Raw genomic sequence first — 21,980 nt, 5'->3', positions numbered from 1 at the left:
GTCCGACTCTTTGCGACCCCATGGACTGTGGCCTACTAGGCTCCTTCGTCCATGGGGTTCTCCAGGCAAGAATACTGGAGTGGGTTGCCATTTCCTTCTCCAGGGATCTTCCCGACCCAGGGATCGAACCCAGGTCTCCCACATCGGAGGCAGACTCTTTAACCTCTGAGCCACCGTGAGAGAAAGGAAATAATAAAGATCACTGTGGGGACTTCCCTGGTCATCCAGTGGTTAAGAACCCGCCTGCCAATGCAGGGGACACGGATTTGATCCCTGGTCTGGAGAGATCCCACATGCCACGGAACAGCTAAGCCCGTGTGCCGCAACTCCTGAGCCCATGCTCTAGAGTTCATGCTCTGCAACAAGAGAAGCCACCACAATGAGAAGCCCTCATACCGCAACAAAGAGTAGCCCCTGCTCGCTGCAACTAGAGAAAGCCCGAGCGCAGCAGTGAAGACCCAGAGCAGCCAAAAATAAACAAATTGATTAATTTTAAAAAAGATCACTTCAGAGATCAGTGCAAAAGAGAACAGAAAAGCAGTAGGGAAAATCCACTTAATCGAAGGCTAGATTCTTTGAGCAGATCAATAACTACTCAGACTGAGAAGGAAACAGAAAAAAGACATAAAACCCCAAATCAGGAGTGAGAGAAGTGGCATCACAGGTTCTGGAGACGTTGAAGTTATAGTGAAGGAATTTATGAACTTGATGCCAGAGCTTTTGATAGTTTTGATGAAATTAACTCCTTGAATGACACAGCTGCTCCCTTAAGAAGACAGATAATCTGAATAGAACTGTATCTAGTTTTAAAATTCAATTTGTGATTTAAAACTTCCCTGCAAAGAAAGCTCCAGGTTCAGATGGCTTCATTGTTGAGTTCTACCCAATCGTTAATGAAATAGATAGATGGCAAAGAAGCATCTTCCCATATCATCCTATGAGATTTGCCTTGCCTTGATACCAAAAACCAGATTAAGAAAACTACAATCAGTATCCTTGGTGAAGACAGATGCAAAAATTGTAAATCAAAATTTAGCAAATCAGAGTCAACAATATATTTAAAAAAGATTATACATCATGCAGAGATATCATTTGACCAACGAAGGGTTTGCTGTCATCTTTGTTTTTTTAATGTTGAGGTTTAAGCCAGCTTTTTTACTCTCTTCTTTTACTTTCGTCAAATTTGTTATCATTTCTGCTCATTAACAAGATCAAGAGAAGGGAGACAGCAAAATATTTCTGTTAACTAGATTCCAGTTAATTGAGGTTTTTTTCATAGACACAGTTAATATGTAATTCAGGCAGACTTTCCCTAGTTACAGCTAATAAATTTTTATTTATAGCACCACCAGGGGACTCCAAGGACACAATGTCACTGAATTTGGAAAAAACTTTGTATGTTGGTATAGGTGAAGGAAATAGAGATTTGGGGACACAGAGAGCTTCACTGTATGTACCAGCTGTCCTGGTCCCAAGAAGAAACATGTGTGAGTAAAAAATGGATCAGGGATTAGCAGAGTTTTATTTCTGTAACCATTCCCTCCCCCCACCCAACATCTGTGCTAGTTCTCCTTCCCAGTCTCAAAACTTGTAATGTTCTCGCTTCAGTGATGTCATCCCAGTTCACTGCCTCTCTTCCTGTACCTGTATCCCTTCTTGTTCCCATCTCCCCACTTCCAGCTCACAGCTGAAAAAGAGGCAGGTTAGCTTCCTCTTCCATCCAAAGATGACTCATATCACTCAGTTCAGTTCAGTTGCTTAGCTGTGTCTGACTCTTTGCAGCCCCATGGACTGCAACACACCAGGCTTTCCTGTCCATCACCAGCTCCCAGAGCTTGCTAAAACTGATGTCCATCGAGTCAGTGATGCCATTCAACCATCTCATCCTTTGTTGTCCCCTTCTCCTCCCGCCTTCAATCTTTCCCAGCATCAGGATCTTTTCCAATGAGTCAGTTCTTCACATCAAGTGTCCAAAGTATTGGAGCTTCAGCATCACTCCTTCCAATGAATATTCAGGGTTGATTTCCTTTAGGATTCACTGGCTGGATCTCCTTGCAGTCCAAGGGACTGTCAAGAGTCTTCTCCAGCACCACAGTTCAAAAGCATCAGTTCTTCTGCACTCAGCTTTCTTTATGGTCCAACTCTTACATCCATACACGACTACTGGAAAAATTCATAGTTTTGACTAGACAGACTTTGTTGGCAAAGTAATGTCTCAGCTTTTTAATATGCTGTCTAGGTTGGTCATAGCTTTTCTTCCAAGGAGCAAGCGTCTTTCAGTTTCATGGCCGCAGTCACCATCTGCAGTGATTTTGGAGCCCCCTAAAATAAAGTCTGTCACTGTTTCCATTGTTTCCCCATCTATTTGCCATGAAATGATGGGACCAGATGCCATAATCTTAGTTTTTTTAATGTTCAGGTTTAAGCCAGCTTTTTTACTCTCTTTTACTTTCATCAAGAGGCTCTTTACTTCCTCTTCTCTTTCTGCCATAAGGATGGTGTCTTCTGCATATCTGAGGTTATTGATATTTCTCCCAGCAACCTTGATTTCAGCTTATGCTTCTTCCAACCTGGCATTTCACATGATATACTCTGCATATAAGTTAAATGAACAAGGTGACGATATACAGCCTTGATAAAAAGAAAAGTACTCCTTTTCCAATTTGGAACCAGTCCATTGTCCATGTCTGGTTGTAACTGTTGCTTCCTGACCTGCATATAGATTTCTCAGGAGGCAGGTAAGGTGGTCTGGTATTCCCAGCTTTTGAAGAATTCTCCACAGTTTGTTGTGATCCACACAGTCAAAGGTTTTGGTGTGGTCAATAAAGCAGAAGTAGATGTTTTTCTGGAACTCTTGCTTTTTCTATGATCCAACAGATGTTGGCAATTTGATCTCTGGTTCCTCTGCCTTTTCTGAATCCAGTTTGAACATCTGGAAGTTCACAGTTCACGTGCTGTTGAAGTGTGGCTTGGAGAACTTTGAGCATTACTTTGCTAGCATGGGGGATGAATGCAATTGTCCAGTAGTTTGAGCATTCTTTGGCATTGCCTTTCTTTGGGACTGGAATGAAAACTGACCTTTTCCAGTCCTGTGGCCACTGCTGAGTTTTCCAAATTTGCTGGCATATTGAGTAGCAGCGCTTTCACAGCATCATCTTTTAGGATTTTAAATAGCTCAACTGGAATTCCGTTGCCTCCACTAGCTTTGTTCATAGTGATGCCTCCTAAGGCCCACTTGACTTCGCATTCCAGGATGTCTGGCTCTAGGTGAGTGATCACACCATTGTGGTTATCTGGGTCATGGAGATCTTTTTGTACAGTTCTTCCGTGTACTGTTGCCGCCTCTTGATATCTTCTGCTTCTGTTATGTCCATACTGCTTCTGTCCTTTACTGGACCCATCTTTGCATGAAATGTTCCCTTGATATCGCTAATTTTCTTGAAGAGATCTCTAGTCTTTCCCATCCTATTATTTTCCTCTATTTCTTTGCATTGATCACTAAGGAAGGCTTTCTTATCTCTCCTTGCTATTCTTTGGAACTCTGCATTCAGATGGGTATATCTTTCCTTTTCTTCTTTGCCTTTAGCTTCTCTTCTTTTCTCAGCTATTTGTAAGGCCTCCTCAAACAACCATTTTGCCTTTTTGCATTTCTTTTTCTTGGGGATGGTCTTGATCACTCCCTCCTGTACAGTGTCATGAAGTGCTGTCCATAGTTCTTCAGGCACTTTGTCTATCAGATCCAACCCCTTGATCTGTTTGTCCCTTCCACTGTGTAATCGTAAGAGATTTGATTTTTAAGTCATACCTGAATGGTCTGTGGTTTTCCCTACTTTATTCAATTTAAGTCTGAATTTTGCAATAAGGAGTTCATGATCTGAGCCACAGTCAGCTCCCGGTCTTGTTTTTGCTGACTGTATAGAGCTTCTCCATCTTTGGCTGCAAAGAACGTAATCAATCTGATTTTGGTATTGATCTTGTGAGGTCCATGTGTAGAGTCTTCTCTTGTGTTGATGTAAGAGTGTACTTGGTATGACCAGTGTATTCTCTTGACAAAAGTCTTTTAGCCTTTGCCCTGCTTCATTCTGTACTCCAGGGCTAAATGTGCCTGTTATTCCAGGTATCTCTTGACTTTCTACTTTTGCATTCCCGTCCCCTGTAATGAAAAGGACATCTTTTTTGGGTGTTAGTTCTAGAAGGTCTTGTAGATCTTCATAGAACGGTTCAACTTCAGCTTCTGGTTGGGGAATAGACTTGGGTTAATGTGATATTGAACGGTTTGCCTTGGAAATGAACAGAGATCATTCTGTCATTTTTGAGATTGCATCCAAGTACTGCATTTCAGTCTCTTTTTGTTGACTCTGAGGGTTACTCCATTTCTTCTAAGGGATTCTGGCCCACAGCAGTAAATATAATGGTCATCTGAGTTTAATTCACCCGTTCCATTCCATTTTAGTTCACTGATTCCTAAAATGTCGATGTTCACTCTTGCCATCTCCTGTTTGACCACTTCCAATTTACCTTGATTCATGGACCTAACATTCCAGGTTCCTATGCAATATTGTTCTTTACAGAATTGGACTTTACTTCTGTCACCAGTCACATCCACAACTGGGTGGTGTTGTTGCTTTGGTTCTGTGTCTTCATCGTTTCTGGAGTTATTTCTCCACTGATCTCCAGTAGCATATTGGGTACCTACCGACCTGGGGAGTTCATCTTTCAGCATCCTATCTTTTTGCCTTTTCATACTGTTCATAGAGTTCTCACGGCAAGAATACTGAAGTGGTTTGCCATTCCCTTCTCCAGTGGACCACATTTTGTCAGAACTCACCACCACAACCTGTCGGTCTTGGGTGGCCCTACACGGCATGGCTCACAGTTTCATTGAGTCACACAAGGCTGTGGTCCATGTGTATTTAAAGGCTCAAAAATCAATATGCCACCGAAAGGTATAGGATGAGAAGTTTTCCTCCGTCTCCTGTTTCTGTAAGAGGTACAGGGAGTCAGTATATCATATCTTAACATAGAAAATGTGACATCTGGGTCAAAATGAAAATAAATATGAAATTAAATGCAAGCTTAAAAAAGCACTCTTCCACCACTATGTTTAATCGCCTTATTAGTTTCTTACATATTCTCTTGACTAAACGTAAGTAAATATGCATATACAGACCAAACTGCTCTCTCCTTAAGCACAGGACCTCCCCTACCTGGCTCTGCCTCTTGCATTTCCTCACCTAGGAGGTCTTGCCATTTGGGCTCACAGAGAGCCTCCTCCACCTTCACAGCTAATGCCCAATATCCCACTGCAGAGGAGCACTGCTCACTTACCCAGTCTCCTGTGGTGCCGGGACCTGTGATCTGAACCAGTCCCTTGTGATTACTCACACTACTGCCATTAACAGACTTCTACATGCTATTTCATACATCTCAGATAAAGCTGGTAAACTGTGCTCCCAAACATAACACTGCTAGGTCAAAGGGTAAACGCATTTCTAATTTCGACAGATATTACCATTTTGTATTTTTACAACAGAGCACATTGTAAAATATTTGAATTTTTGCCAATCTGAGAAGTGAAAAGTGGTATTTCAGTGTAGTATTACAGTGCACTTATTAGGAAAAAGATTGAGCATTTTCATAAATCTAAGGGCCATTTTTTTCTGCTTTCTGTGAACTGCTGGTTTGTGTACACTGACCATTAGATTGTTAGTGTTTTTCTTGACTTCAAGGAGCTCTTTATATATTAAAGAGGCTAGTTTGTCCATAATCCAGCTCCACAATGCTCTTTAGGACTGAACCTTCACAGTTAGTTTTGAGATATGTAGGATTAATTCCCTGTCATTATTCTTCCTACACAAAATTTCCCTGGCTATTTCTATTTATTTCTCCATAGGAAGTTTAGAAAATGTCTAGTTTCAGACAAAAAAGCCTGCTGGTGATTTTGGAGAGATTATATTAAAGTTTAAATTAATTCAGGAAACACTGATATATTTATGATGATGAATCCTTCTGTAAGTGAACAGGGATGCTTTCACTTGTTCAAGTTGATTCTTGTGTTCTTCAGGATTTTTTTTTTTTTTTTTGGCTGCTCCTCGTGGGTGGCGTGCAGAATCTCAGTTCTCTGACTAGTGATCAAACCCATGCCTTCTGCAGTGGAGCTTGGCACCCTAACCACTGGACTGCCAGGGAACTCCCAGGAATGCTTAAAGTTTCCTTCACAGAGGATTTTCATGTTTCAGGTCAAGTTTATTTCCAGTTTTAGGATTCTTTTATAAATGGGGTGCATATATCTTTTTTCCTCGCATTTATCTTCTAACCAGTTGCTTCTTTTGATTTCTGTGTGTTAAAGTCTTTAACCTCACTAAGTTCTCTTCTTAGTCCTATTTAATTTATTCCATTGGGCTCTCTAGGCGTATAATCATATCACTTGCAAACTCTAATGGTTTTGCTTCTACCTTTATAATTTTTACGTCTTTAGTCTCTTTCTCGTCTAATTGTATTAACTGATAGACAGTGTCGGCTAACAACCTCGCCATTTAATTCTCCACCTGCTCAAGCTTATCAGAGAGTCAGTTGGTTCCTGTGCACCCACCCACCCGCCCTGGGACCTTCAGCTCTGCTCTGGGCTGATTTTGGTCAAGGCCTAATGAGCTGCCTCCACGCTGGAGAGGTCTTGCTGCTGGGCTGCACCCTATTACCCAGAACTCAGCTGCAATTCCTAGGACTCATTTGAATCGTCTGATATATTTCTGTAGCATAGATCTAGTAATGATATCATCCCTGACAGGCCCTAAAACCACCATCCCTCAGGGTCACACTGAGCCACATCATACAAGGTCCCCTGCCTGGTGCTGGACTCAGGGGTAGCGGGGCTGAGCAGTGTTTCTGAAGAAGCCCACCCCAAGAGCCTCCTCCCCTAGACAGGCGCTCTTGTACACTGGATTGTCTCTGCTGTTACTGCCTTCATGTGTGCACATCTCTGCTCACGGCACCCTCACCTCCCACTGGAGGCAGAGTGCCCTCCCTCCCCAGCCACCCGTCCTGCCTTCCTCTTTGATCCCAATTTGAGTCGCTGCCTTTGGGTTAGCTCTTTGCACCTTCTACCTTCTCTGCTAGACTTCCAGCTCTTTGAGGACAAGGACTCACAATGCAGCCTTTCTTCCAGAGGCCCAGTGTTTGCTGACTGCATAAATGAACTGATATGTGCACCAAGAAGTAGGCCAGTTCCTAACCATGTGCCAGTCACATCCACTAGCTGCTGCCCCATGAAACAAGGAGGGAACAAACCTCCCTGGATCAGTGCTGCCGAGGTCCAGCCTGTCCCTGACCCTGGAACCCAGGTCACTGCCAGGTACAAAGAACAGGCCAGGAGTACTGGGCAAGAAAGGTGCCTGAGCTGGTGCTTTCTGGGCCAATCAACCCAGCCTTGATTTCAGGCTCTAAACAAACTGTGATTGCCCTTTTATAAAACTTTTGAGACTTGGCTGTGTGGTCTCTGCTTTCTGGCTGACCAGCCTCTGCCCACCCGCCCACCCCCAACTGAAATCAGTACTGCAGAGCTGGTGATTAATGCAGCCTGACAATTAATCACGAAGCCCTCTAGTCTCTGAATTGCCCTTGGCGACAGACTGATGCATTGGGAAGTCCCTTGCAGCCTGAGTCACTGCACCCATTCATCCTGCAAAAGGGCGATCTGTCACCTCCCCAGCAGCACATGGTCCAATCTGCCAGTGTGGGGCCGAGTCGCCTGCATGGGGAGGGCAGGTGACAGCCTCCTGCGTCCCTCCTTCGGCTTTTCACTTCACTCTTGGCAACTACAGGTATCTGAACAACTGCCTCCCTTCTGATCGACAGACCGACAGAGATAACCCAGCTGCAACCTGACCTGTCATCAATGAGCAGCATGTCTAGCAGGGCCTGGCCTCCTCGCAGATGGGTGGTCTTGGGGATGAACCAGCGTCAGGACAGGCAGACTTAGCTCCTGGGACATGAGTGAGGTCTCTGCTTTGCTGGCCCACCCACAGTTCTCCAGGGACCCCAGGAGGGTGGATCTGACTCTTCTCCCAGAGTAAAACCCACTCCCAGGGCTTCTGAAAAGCAGCCACCTCATTTAACCAGGAAGACAACTAAGAAGAGGCCATTCTGAACAACAATTCTATTTTACCAAAAAACTCTTTATCCCAGAAAATCCATGGAAGGGGACTAGATGATCCCTTCCTTCCTGCTAGTGTTGGAGGGTCCTCTGAGGAGGCAGGCGGCGGATGTGGCTCACTGTGGAGATGGGGACACTGTCCAGTGGCGGCTCTGGCAAGTGCTTGTTGACTTGGGTCATCTAGGAGGCCACCATTTTCTTACCAGGCTGTACCGTGTTGATGTAAGGTATTAACAAGAGGAGAAATTGGGTATGGGACATATGGGAACTCTATTTACTATTACGTTTTCTTTAAAATTATGATAAAAATACATTTTATTAACATACAAACTAGGAATAAGGCAGGACACAAACAAACTCCTAGCACAGGAGGTGTGTTTGCCCCAGGTCCTCACAGGACCAGACCAAGGGCTGCTCTGCCTTCAGCGATGGACCATTAAGAAAGCAGGTTTTGAACAGCAGATCCTCTGGCCCATGTGATCACATTCTGATCTGAGTGACGATTAACAGATGGTCAATACCGAAATCAGACTGATTATATTCTTTGCAGCTGAAGATGGAGAAGCTCTATACAGTCAGCAAAAACAAGACCGGGAGCTGACCGTGGCTCAGATCATGAACTCCTTATTGCAAAATTCAGACTTAAATTGAATAAAGTAGGGAAAACCACAGACCATTCAGGTATGACTTAAAAATCAAATCCTTTACGATTATACAGTGGAAGGGACAAACAGATCAAGGGGTTGGATCTGATAGACAAAGTGCCTGAAGAACTATGGACAGCACTTCATGACACTGTACAGGAGGGAGTGATCAAGACCATCCCCAAGAAAAAGAAATGCAAAAAGGCAAAATGGTTGTTTGAGGAGGCCTTACAAATAGCTGAGAAAAGAAGAGAAGCTAAAGGCAAAGAAGAAAAGGAAAGATATACCCATCTGAATGCAGAGTTCCAAAGAATAGCAAGGAGAGATAAGAAAGCCTTCCTTAGTGATCAATGCAAAGAAATAGAGGAAAATAATAGGATGGGAAAGACTAGAGATCTCTTCAAGAAAATTAGCGATACCAAGGGAACATTTCATGCAAAGATGGGTCCAGTAAAGGACAGAAGCAGTATGGACATAACAGAAGCAGAAGATATCAAGAGGCGGCAACAGTACGGAAGAACTCTACATAAAGATCTCCATGACCCAGATAACCACAATGGTGTGATCACTCACCTAGAGCCAGACATCCTGGAATGCGAAGTCAAGTGGGCCTTAGGAGGCATCACTATGAACAAAGCTAGTGGAGGCAACGGAATTCCAGTTGAGCTATTTAAAATCCTAAAAGATGATGCTGTGAAAGCGCTGCTACTCAATATGCCAGCAAATTTGGGAAACTCAGCAGTGGCCACAGGACTGGAAAAGGTCAGTTTTCATTCCAGTCCCAAAGAAAGGCAATGCCAAAGAATGCTCAAACTACTGGACAATTGCATTCATCCCCCATGCTAGCAAAGTAATGCTCAAAGTTCTCCAAGCCACACTTCAACAGCACGTGAACTGTGAACTTCCAGATGTTCAAACTGGATTCAGAAAAGGCAGAGGAACCAGAGATCAAATTGCCAACATCTGTTGGATCATAGAAAAAGCAAGAGTTCCAGAAAAACATCTACTTCTGCTTTATTGACCACACCAAAACCTTTGACTGTGTGGATCACAACAAACTGTGGAGAATTCTTCAAAAGCTGGGAATACCAGACCACCTTACCTGCCTCCTGAGAAATCTGTATGCAGGTCAAGAAGCAACAGTTAGAACTGGACATGTAACACTGGACTGGTTCCAAATCAGAAAAGGAGTACGTCAAGACTATATATTGTCACCCTGTTTATTTAGCTTACACGCAGAATACATCATGCAAAATGCTGGGCTTGATGAAGCACAAGCTGAAATCACAGTTGCCAGGAGAAATATCAATAACATCAAATATGCAAATGACACCACCCTTATGGCAGAAAGTGAAGAACTACAGAGCCTCTTGATGAAAATGAAAGAGAAGAGTGAAAAAGTTGGCTTAAAACTCAACATTCAGAAAACTAAGATCATGCCATCTGGTCCCATCATTTCATGGCAAATAGATGGGGAAACAATAGAAACAGTGACAAACTTTATTTTAGGGGGCTCCAAAATCACTACAGATGGTGACTTCAGCCATGAAATTGAAAGACTCTTGCTCCTTGGAAGAAAAGCTATGACCAACCTAGATAGCATATTAAAAAGCTGAGACATTACTTTGCCAACAAAGGTCCATCTAGTCAAAGCTGTGGTTTTTCCAGTAGTCATGTACGGGTGTGAGAGTTGGACTATAAAGAAAGCTGAGCACCAAAGAATTGATGCTTTTGTATTGTGGTGTTGGAGAAGACTCTTGAGGGTCCCTTGGACTGCAAGGAGATCCAACCAGTGAATCCTAAAGGAAATCAACCCTGAATATTCATTGGAAGGACTGATTCTGAAGCTGAAACTCCAATACTTTGGCCACCTGATGCAAAGAACTGACTCATTGGAAAAGACCCTGATGCTGGGAAAGATTGAAGGCGGGAGAAGGGGACAACAGAGGATGGATGGTTGGATGGCATCACCGACTTGATCAACATGAGTTTGAGTGAGCTCCAGGAGTTGGTGATGGACAGGGAAGCCTGGCGTGCTGCAGTCAATGGAGTCACAAAGAGCCAGACACAACTGAGTGACTGAACTGAACTGTAATACATGCACAAATTTTTGTTTTGTTTTGACCATACCACGTGGCTTGGAAGAGCTTAGTTCCCCAACTAGGCATTGAATCCGGGGCCACGACAGTGAAAACACTGAGTCCTAACCTCTGGATTTTCCAGGAAATGCCTACATTTATAAATTTTAGAACACATACAGAAAAGTAGATCAGAGGCATAAAAGCATTCGTGTGTGTATGATTTTCCCACTGATAACAGTTATTTCAACATTCCTGGTGTCTCGTCATTCATTCTGAAGTTTACCTTCAACACAAGAGCATCTGACATGAGAACATTTAAAGTAATAAACCATTTGTTGGAAAATGAAAACCTATATATGTATATAAATATCTTACTGCACTTGGCAAGTGGGAAGGCCATTGTGCCAGGCCTTTGAGTTGTGCAGAAGGACATTCATCTTTAACTGCCTGGGAGGGACTGTGCCCCTGGGTTTGAAGAACAGTGAGCTCTTGTTTGCAGTGAGCAGAACCCCCACTCTGGGATTATTTTCTCAAGCACTACTAGTTTTAAGGCCACGAGCTGTTTTTAAGACTCTCGGTGTATAAACAGGTCGACGTAGTCCTGCATTTGTCTGGAGACGATTCTAATGTTCTGGTGGCAGTGGGTCAGGGTGCAGTCCAGTGCTTCTGTCCCTTATGTGAACCCAGCTCACCTCTCTGGCATCCTTTCCTCATCCCAGGGAGTGAATTCTGCGACCCAAGGACAGGAAACAGGACCCCCCCTCTGTGATTTTCTCCGGATTCACATCAGAACATGAGTGGCTGTGTCCACTGGTAACACTGCTCGGGACTGTCCTGCTGGTGGGGCCTCATTTGATGCATTGTGTCTGGTGGCCTGTTGATCTGTGCTGTTTGTGTCTTCCTGCTCCCCAGGAGACAGACATTATAATCTGCATTAAGGAGAATGAAGGTAGGGCTTCCCCCACAGCATTCTTTGCCAGAATATTCTGAGGGGGTGTACCTGCCCTTGCCCTGTGAACTTACCCTCGCAGAAGCCAGAGTCTGTGGTCTCTGGGCTCGTCCTGGTCTCTGCCGCCTCCTAAAATCAGTTTGCAGACTGCATCTTCAGCCACAGTGAACTATGTACTTGCTTCCTCTTCTCTGTTTGCTTTTCTTCTCTTCCTCACCTCCCTCCCTTTTTCTCATGTTAAAAATATAATTCCCTGATACAATGAATATGAAGGTGGTTTTCCCAGCGCGAGGCTTATCCATTGCACTCCGAATGTGCTGATCCCTGCGGTTTTCCTAAATGTGGGAAAGTCAACTGCCTAATTTGTGATAGTGGGGGGCTTTTCCCTACTAAGAAGGGGGAAAAAATACATACATACATATATATATATATATATATATATATATACAGGTATGCAGTGGCGGGGGGTCTTGCTTAGGAAAAAACCATTTCATATTCATGCTCTTCCTCCTCTCCACCCTCTTTCTATGCTGGCCTTAATATGTCAAACCTGTAGCTTGATCTGGGAGAAAACAGAGAGACATGAGAGAGGGCCCTTGAAAAGCAGCCGTGTGGAGGAGTGTGGGCCGCTGGAGCCCTGCATGTCTCAGGGGAGCTTCCCACCAGCCTGTGTGTGCAACGTGTCTGTTGCCTGCATTTCTGGGCCTTTGTAGTTTCAAGGACTGTTTTCTCTTTTAAGAAGGCACTTGGCCAAGTCTGGAGGGAGAGTGGGCAGCTGGTGACCATTTCAGCATCCTGAGAAGTCAGCACCCTGCAGATCCCTGGCTCTCCGGCCCCAGAAGTAGATACAGAGAGGGCTGGGATGGCTGATGGGGTGATTCTAAGCCAGTTCTAAAAGGACAGTTGCTGAGCTCTGAGAGTGAGGGTGGACATGACCCGAAAACATTAATTGCTCCCACCTGCATGGCAGCCTCTTCCAGACAGAGGTTGTTCTACACGAACAAGACCATCGCCATTTCCAGTACTGAAGCCATAATGAAGCTATAGCTTCACCTACTCACACATGTGCTTCGGCTTCCGAATTAGCGGATATGACTTAGGAACACGTCGTCACTCTGTGACGAGATATGTTTTATGAGCGTCGCTGTAAATGTGTGGACCTGGGCTTGACTGTGGCACCTCTGGTTTCAAAACAAAGGAGAGCGGCTTTGTTTTCTGTGCTGGCGCCTTAACCCTGTCCCCAGACGCAGGCACTGCTGCAGGCGCCGTCTGCATGCGCCCTCTCGGCCCCTTCTGGATGAGCCTCTGCAGACAACATCTTGCTGACACCTTTTAGCTCATTTATCCAAACCTTCATTCAAAGCAAGGCATCCGTTATGGGAATGACTTGAAAGCTGCATGCTTAATTGGCTTCCCTGGCTCTTGGGGATTGTTGGCCTGAGAACCTGAGCTCCTAGCGCCCCTGCTCCCTGACCACCTCCTCCATCTCACTCAGTCTGAACTTAAACAGCTGAGTCCAGTCACCACGTTATTAGTTTATTGATGTGAGGAAAAACACCTCATTATCAGAGCACCCTGAGAAGTAGGCCAGCGTGGGAGAGAGGAGGTCAGGGCTCCAGGCTGCAGTAAAAAGCAGATTCTATCTGCAAAATCACCCTGCCCCTGAGAGAGTTTCACACTGGGCGTGCCCTCAAGCCAGCAGTGCCCTGCAGAGCCAGTGAGGTTTTGCAGTGTGTAACTTTTCTCCTTTTATTCTCAGAAACTCAGATCTTAAAATTTCAGCCCTCTCTACTTCTTGAATGGCCTTTATCCCCTAGAGTGGAGCGTGCTGGGAGCTGATGGAATTCAGCATCTCCCTGTGAACACGTTACCCTAAATCACCAAGTGGTTTTTCTGGGTATTGATCAGGAAGCTCAGTGAGCAGTATGACCACATTCTGTGGGTTGCTTTCCAAGAACGAGCGCATCCGTGATTTATGAGTCAAACTCCCATGTTCAGATTGCACTTCCATGTTTCAGATGTTTCATCTGATTCCACCAGTTGAGCAAAGATTTCTCAAATGTCACTGGGGTCCCCCAGCTGCAAGAGGGAGAACCTGGGCTTGAAGCCTGTTTCTTTGCCTCTCTTTCTCTTACTGGCCACCTCCCTGGATGTCAATTCCTGAATGTCTGAGGCATAGTTGTTTTAAGTCCCTTGAAGAGCCAGCACCTGCAGAAATGCCCCCCAAGTCAGCCAGCCTGGTATAGAAGCAGAGTTTCTGATGACCCCACTGCCTCAGGGCCGGTTCCTTTCCCTAAGATTTAGATTCCTTGCTTCTTGGTACCACCTGGAGCCCCTTCTGCTCACACGCTTGTTTCCCTGTCTCCCAGCTCATCCTTCATGCTCCAGATCACCTCCCCCTCCACCCTGTGGCCATGGGCTCCCACCCAGTACGTGCATGACTTTTGATCTAGGAGTTCATCCTGGCTCGCCTCCTCCTGGTAGCTCCACTGTGTGTCTCTGAGGTGCATTGATACAGTGTACCCCAAATCCAACTCCTTGCCCTCTCAGTCTCTGATGACACGGCTCCCACCTCTCCCGCCTCTTTAGTGGTCTCACCAAGCAGTCAGATTGCCCGGCTCCTCCCACCCAGATCCCTCTAGAACGATCTCAAGTCTTCAGGGTCCTCCCCACCATCTCTGACCCTGCTGCACATGGTCACCACCTCCAGTCCGGCTTTCCAGCTCACCCTCCACTGCAGCTGCCAATGATTCTTCAACCTGCAGTTCAACAGTCTTCCCCCTCGCATTCCCAGTGCCCTCTGGTGTCTTCAAGACCGCATCCATGAAGCAGTCAAAGCTCCCTGCCTCCTGCCTTCCCTGGCCACCTTCTCCCTGGCTCCATATCCCAGCAGGATTCCCATCTGTTTTCCCACCCTCCACCCCCACTCACATCTGCCCTTCCTTCATGGATGACCCCAGCTCTCCACCCCTCCCAGAGCCTCCCAAGCCAGCGTCTCATCGTGAGCCAGAGTTGCTCAGTTGTCTCCCCAGGACTGTGAGCAGGGTGTGGGGGTCCGTGTCCAGGACTGAGCCAGTGCTGGACACCTAGTGGGGCTTGAAAACTGTGCTAACACATGACACAACCATGCCTACACGTGCCATGTACCCTGAGGAGGTGGCGAGAGCTGCATACCTGGCCACCCACTTGGCCCTGAAATCAACCTTTCCACTTGGAACTGCTCCTTTGGAGACAGGCCTCTAGGAAGCACCTGTTGGAATATAACCGTGGGATGCACATAATTCATAATTATGGTGTTTACATAGATTTTGTCAGTCTAAGCAAAGGTGTATGACAAGCTCTGGCAGGGGCTGGGGTCTGCAGAAACTGAGTGGTTTCAGGCGTTGGGCACGTCCCTGCTCAGAAGTGGGAGGAGAGGCGCGTGGGCCCTGGGCTGACTCAGGAGAGAGGACAGGTATGGGAGCTGTGGGACGCAGACGGCCTCCAAAGGAGCCAGCCCAGCAGCCAGGGTACCCGCACCCGGCAGGTACCCAGAAGCTGCTTTTGAGAATGCCTCAGAGCAGCTGCGCTTCTGAGAGTGTGTGCGATGCCAGCCCTTTCCCCACAGCCAAGGGAAAATGCATTTGTACACATCCATTCCAGCTATTTTTTCAGATGAAAATTGGACTTGAGAGGTGAAAATGATGAAGACATAAACTATTCATCGCACATTCGTTTGTTGATACATTCCAAGAAGAAAAAGGAGCCCCTTCCTGGGAACTGCACTCACTGTTTCTCCTGCGTCTCTCCCCGCAGTCATGCCAAGCTGACCTGGTGAAGGACAACGGCCACAAGTACTTCCTCTCGGTCTTGGCAGACCCGTACATGCCAGTAAGGACCAGCATGTTACACTCTGGTGACATGTTTCCTGGGGGCTCTGGGAAAGGTTGCTCCACACAGAGGGACCTGTGGTGGGAGTGGGGGCCCACTAACACTCCCAGCTCTGCCTCACTCGGACGATACCCTTTGCTTCCTGGCTGCTTTCTTAAAGTAAGTCACAGTGAACCTTGATACACAAGCTGGTTCGGTTTTGTTTACTTGACTCCTTTTTCCGGGCACTTCTTTGCAGTGAAGTAGAATCCACTGTGCCTTGTACCCTGTCAACCAAGTTAGATCAATGAGTATTTGTACATCAACCGTAGTATTGGCAGTTCCTTTGGCCAGTGCAGGATCTGGACCGAAGGGGAGGCTAATGCACTTTATCAATCAGGAAGGGGGTTGGGGCGGTAGAGGTGGTGGAAAAATTGAAAATTGAAATTTGAAATATATTTTATTGTATTAAGTTGTTTAAAAATTAGTAATCCGTAAATAGCATATAAAATAACTCCCAATAAATGTTTTTAAATTAATATTTATATTCTCTCCCTCTAGCTTCTAGCTTAGTAAAGAGAATAAGATAAACACCTTAAGTATCAATAATTACTCAATATAACTTAATTTTATCAGAATGGTTAATGAAATCTAACAGCTTGTTCACACGGTGCCTCTGGTTGTGGAAAGGAACTTTTGGGTGTAGTTTTACCCTCTCGTTGGTTTTCTAAACTAAATGACAATTCAAAAAAAAAATTTTTTTTTCTAAAATCCAGGAAACATTAGAAACAGGATTGTTATAAAAGGTAAGCAGAACTCATATGTTCCAACTGAAGTGTGGTATTTAAACATCATCGAAGGTGGTTACATTTAGACTTTATGTGAGCATTGGAAATAATACAGCGTGAGTAAGATAGAGGCCAAACGACTGAGAGAGACATCTGAGCTGATAGACGTGCCGCAGAGTGATGGACAAAGTCAGCACCAGTGGGCCCCACTTCAGCTACAAACACACTGAAGTTTTGAGGAGCTAGCCAGATTGAAAGAAAGGAAATTAAATCTACAAATGCCAACACCTGAAGTCAGAGGAGGGGTACAGTGGGTCCTGGGTGAACCTCACAGTGACCCTGGAGCTCCACATGTCCGCAGCCCCAAGTCTGGAGCAAAAAACACAGGCCTGTGGGGCGAGCTGCCCATTCACTGGACGAGGTCAAGAAGAGCTAATCCAGTCCATCCACGTCTGGGCAGAAAGTCAGGAAAAGCCTCTGTGAGAAATGGAAATTCCCCATGTGGGAGGAGCCACAGCCAAGTGAGGAACATGAAATCTCCAGGGCCTGCCTGGAAGCGGCGAAGGCCGAACCTTTTCTGCAGGGCACCTTTCTGTGTACCTTCACAGCCAGGGTGCCAAGACTCATGCCAGGAGCACCACCCTGCTCCTAACCCAGGTTCAAGTGACGTAAGCAGAGCTGGCACAAAGGAAGGTTGGCTCCCAGAGAACTGAAACTAATAGAGTTCTCTGGAAAAAGAGTGACGAGCATTACAAATAAGTATGTTAAGATAACTGAATAAACAATTTGTTTTAATTGTGTCCAAAAATAAACCCTGGTGTTTTTTTCCTCAGAAGTACTTTCTTGCCTGTTGTAAGAGAACAGGTATTCTGTCCTTTTCACTCCTTCTCAAAAAGTGACCAACTAGGGTCTTTTAATAAATAGGCAGATTTTGGAGGGGGAAAAAAGAAACTGTAATGGAATATAGTCATTAGAATTTCCATAGACGAATTAAACGGCAAAATTGACACAACCAGTAAAGAAGTCTGTGGAGAATTCATGTGGGAGGAAGCAAAGAGGAGATGTGACGGAGGCTCTGAGGGGCTGAGCAGGCGAGCTGCATCGACAAAGGCCAGAGGGAGACGAGGGGACGCACAGTTTAGTGGAGAACTTTCCAGACTTGAAGAAGAAATGAGTTTTCAGGTTTATAAAGCACAGTGAGCCTTGAGAGGGTTCAGTAAAAACAAATCTACACAAAGACTCATCATAATGAAAGTAGAGAATGTCAAAGGCAAGAGTAAAAATCTCTAAAGTAACCAGGACATAAAGGAAGATTGTTGCAAGGATGTGGACAGCAGTCACTACAGTTACGGATGGAAGACAGAGAAAGTGAAAGTGAAGTCACTCAGTCGTGTCCGACTCTGTGACCCCGTGGACTGTGGCCCTTCAGGCTCCTCCGTCCATGGGATTTTCCAGGCAAGAGTACTGGAATGGGTTGCCATTTAAGGGGCCCTCAAAACACAAGGGAAATTGTTGCCCAGGGACCCTGTGTTCCCACGAGTGTCAGTTTGGGAGAGAGCAAAGCCAGCACATCTAAGGGCCAATGGCTTCTCAGGCAGCCAGGAGGCCCGCACTTCAGGAGGAGATGGAGCCCAGAAGTCAATAAGAAGCATCAGAAAGCAGACATTGGCAAACATGCCATGTATGTAAGTCAGCATTGGCTGTAAGAGTAAGTAAGAGCAGTCACGCTGGAGGGACTGAAACCAGAGGAGGAAAACTGGGAATCCAAGGCAGATACAGAGAATGACTAACTTTAGACTTTGCTCCAGGTTAAAAACACAAGGTACCACAAATAGTTAAAAATAGACTGATGTCTGAGTCAGTAGAAGCCCAGAGGAAAGGAGAAAATGAGAATCGATCCGCCCACTAGAAGACCAGAAAGAAGGGAAAATGAAGTCAAGTAGAGACTGTGGTCAGTCTTTTTAGGACCAGTGTGCTTGACCCCGATGGTCTACTTCCATAGGCGTGGGCAGGACAGGGCCTCTGATGGAGCAGAGTCACCCGTTGTGCAGCATCAGATGTTGGGGACCCACCTGTCCTCCATGAGGCCAACCCAGAGCCATGAGACTCTCTTTAAAGCGCAGTTCCTTTTTGGAGACTCAAAAGACAACAAAGCTGGCTCTCGTTACTTTAACTACACACCAGGCTCGTCATAAAGATCCTGAAAGGATAACTCTAGTGCGTGAGTGTGATGAGTTTTTGCCACAAAGAAAGTGCGAACTAGCCGGTGACTTCTGTTTTCCAGGCTGAGCACCGGACCATGACGGCCTTCATTCTGGCTGTAATCGTCAACAGCTATAACACGGGGCAGGTGAGTGTCACGCCCTTTCCCCACCCCTGCAGGGCCTGCCTATGGGTTGCAGATGCACAGCTGCAAGCTCTAAGATTTGGAGGCCAGAGGAACTGTCCTGAATGTATGTCTGATGAAACAGTGACCTCAGAAGCGAGGGAGAGGTTGGGGATCACACCAGCCCTGGGGGCTCCATGGGAGGAGTGGGGGTCCAGACCCTTTGTTTAGCCCCAGGTGAATTGAAATTGGTAGGATTTAAAATGAGGAAAATTGAGGAATGTCCCCAGTAGTACAGTGGTTAAGAATCCGAGCTTCCTCTGCAGGGTACATGGGTTCAATCCTTGGTCCAGGAACTAAGATACCACATGGCGTAGCACAGAAAAAAAAGAGGAAAATTGAACACATCTTGCAAAGTGATTAAGCAAGGTTTCCCTGAGAAACCTGGGGGGCCAGGGCCAGCCCAGGACCCCGCACCACTCAATGGTCAACGGGTGATGCCCTGTGTTGCCTGCCTTCTCGCAGGAAGCCTGCCTCCAGGGAAACCTGATCGCCATCTGCCTGGAGCAGCTCAACGACCCCCACCCCCTGCTGCGCCAGTGGGTGGCCATCTGCCTGGGCCGCATCTGGCAGAACTTTGACTCGGCCCGGTGGTGCGGGGTGCGGGACAGCGCCCACGAGAAGCTCTGCAGCCTCCTCTCCGACCCCATCCCTGAGGTGAGTCTGTAACCCCACCACTGCAGGCTGAGTGAGGCCAAGGTGTACCTGGGGACCACACCCCCAGAGCGCCGTGCCTGCCCCAGCCCCATGGGTTCCTTGGCCCCTGGCTTGGTCTCTGATGCCTGCCTGGCTTTGTCTGATGCCTGCACACAGCCTGTCACCTGACCCTTGGACGGGGCCGCCACTAGCCTCTTGTTTCCCTGCTCTGCTTGTCTGCACAAGTGGAGCTAGGCTGAGAGGACCATAGACGGGACTGAGCTGCATCTAGTAGGCTCCAGGGGCCCGAGCCAGAGCCAAACAGCCGGCCACAGGGTGACTGCCCACTGTCCCGCCCGCAGGTACGCTGCGCAGCCGTCTTTGCCCTCGGCACGTTTGTGGGTAACTCTGCAGAGAGGACAGACCACTCCACCACCATCGACCACAACGTGGCCATGATGCTGGCCCAGCTCATCAATGACGGCAGCCCTGTGGTCCGGAAGGTGCGTGGCCCCCACCCCCAGGCAGTGCTAGGTGCCTCCAGGCTGGGCTCCCTTGGCGCCCAGGTCGAGCCATGACCCTGACCTGACCAGAGCTTTGAGTGCTCAGTCCGCCCCCGGCGCACATCCTGCCAAGAGCCAACTTTAAATGTTTGTTTAATTCTCTCCAAAATGCGTTTCTTCACCAGATACTCGTGTGTTTGCTTCATTTAAAGGCATTTAACAGGCTGCATCTCCTGGCAGCTTGTATAATAGGCTCCTTCCTGCCTGGGAGCAACACATACACACATCATGGAGATTCAAAAGAGCAGTAGCCACCCACAGACAGACGGAAAGGTTTGTGTAGTGTATTCCCCTCCCCGCCCCCATGTTTGTCAGCGACTGAACGGAACAGTTCTTTGCAGTTGAAACTTTGACTTCTCTGTTTCAATGTAGAAGGGCCATGATCTCCATCCAAGACCTCACCCCCCTGTCAAAAGTTGGCTCAGAACAGATCAACCCTCTCCCTCCCACAGCCAAAAAGGCCCATGGTGGGAACCCCACTGTCTGTTGGCCACGTTTCAGGGTGGCCTTGGAGGCCCACCCTGGGAGCAGAGACTTCTTTAGGACTGGGAGGGCAGTGCCATCCTGTGTGTGACCCTGAGTTACCTCATCACCTACAGGTGCTGGGCTACTTCTTGGCATGTCTAACAGCCCTGTGCCAGGGAAGGGAGGTTGGGTTTCTCAGAGGTAGGGGTGGTTTGGAGGGTGTCTGTTTGGAGAGCAAACCTCCACTGACTTAGTGGCGGGAACGTTGTTGGGGCAAGTTCAGGTCAGCCGGAAAGGACTCATTCCATCTTGAGTTCCCTCAGAGAGCTGTGAACCCAGTTACTAATAGGCCAGGTCATCTAGAGAAGTGTTAACAATGAGGAATGATCCTCCAGGTGCCTTTTCATGTTTTTATTTTGGGTTCTCATCATTAGCATCTATCTGAAGCTGGCTTCCTTGAGTCAGAGTCTTCTTTTTCGCAAGTCAGATTGCCTGTATGTGATCAAAGCAGCGGTTCAGCAGTATCCTTAATTGTCTGTTAAGATTCCTTTTAAAGAAAGGAACTCTGTTTTTCAGTTCTTTCCCCAAAAAACTTTAAAAGGATGTTAATAAAAATAGGAAGAATGTCCATCTGAGTCTCCAGTATCAGGAGGATGTTCTCCAGGTCATCAGGAACACAGGGACCGACCACTCAAGCATGTTCCAGGTGACTTGACGTGGCCCCGGGCTCCTTTCCCGGCCTCACTCTACTTGCCATCCTTCCCCGGACCTGGGATGCTCGGGTGTAGCCAGGTCATTGCTGTGGGCACTTGGGGTTGGCCTTGCCTGGGCCTGCAGACATGGGTGCTAAGAAGGGCTGTGCCTTTGCCCCGTCCAGCACTCGAGTTCAGTTCGCAGCTGCCTCAGCACACCAGACTCAGTGCATGGAGCAGCAGTCACCCACCTTCAAGAGATACAGGGTATAAGTGCAGAGGCAGGCACAGAACCAGCAGTTGTGCTAAAGCCCTCCTAAGTGAGCCACACCCTAGAGACCAGCCCAGGTCAGGGGTGCTTGCCCCATAGTGGGAGGAGGGGAGTCTGTGCCTAGGTTGTGAGGGACAAGGGACAGGGAGAGCGAGTGAGGCAGGAGCATGTGCGAAGGGCCAGGCACGTGAAAGACCATAGTGTGTCCAGGGCTGCCCATCCTGTGCGCTGGAGCACAGAGCGTCCTCGGCATCCCAGGTCCTGTGCTGGGACTCCTGACCGTCACTGCCTTCAGGGCTTTTTCTCTTTGGGAGATGGACAGCAGTGCAGCCTGTTAAATAAGGGGGCTACATTTGCTGTGGAAACATGGGTGACCTGGAGGTTCAGGGAGACTGGGGCCCGTGGGTTGGAGAGAGGATCCAGGCTTTAATAGGGTGAGTGACACTGGCTCAGAGGCTGAGCCCTCATTCTCATTACAGCCGTAACCCTAATGCTTTTGGCACC

General features: G+C 47.0%; 1 protein-coding gene across 3 annotated transcripts in view; it reads left to right on the top strand.

The window, feature by feature from the left end:
* Positions 1-21,980, top strand: part of RPTOR (regulatory associated protein of MTOR complex 1) — a 323,106-nt gene that overhangs the window by 251,056 nt on the left and 50,070 nt on the right. For all 3 annotated transcript variants that reach the window (XM_019981168.2, XM_019981167.2, XM_070774383.1), the window contains exons 14-17: positions 15,622-15,696; positions 18,748-18,813; positions 19,315-19,506; positions 19,848-19,988. In XM_019981168.2, the coding sequence (XP_019836727.2) occupies positions 15,622-15,696; positions 18,748-18,813; positions 19,315-19,506; positions 19,848-19,988 (474 nt within the window). The remainder of the gene's footprint in view (positions 1-15,621; positions 15,697-18,747; positions 18,814-19,314; positions 19,507-19,847; positions 19,989-21,980) is intronic.

This window comes from Bos indicus, chromosome 19, assembly GCF_029378745.1.
Source record: "Bos indicus isolate NIAB-ARS_2022 breed Sahiwal x Tharparkar chromosome 19, NIAB-ARS_B.indTharparkar_mat_pri_1.0, whole genome shotgun sequence".
NCBI classification, from domain to species: domain Eukaryota; kingdom Metazoa; phylum Chordata; class Mammalia; order Artiodactyla; family Bovidae; genus Bos; species Bos indicus.
The sequence above is the reverse complement of the archived record's forward strand: the minus strand, read 5'-3'. Positions and strand labels throughout refer to the sequence as shown.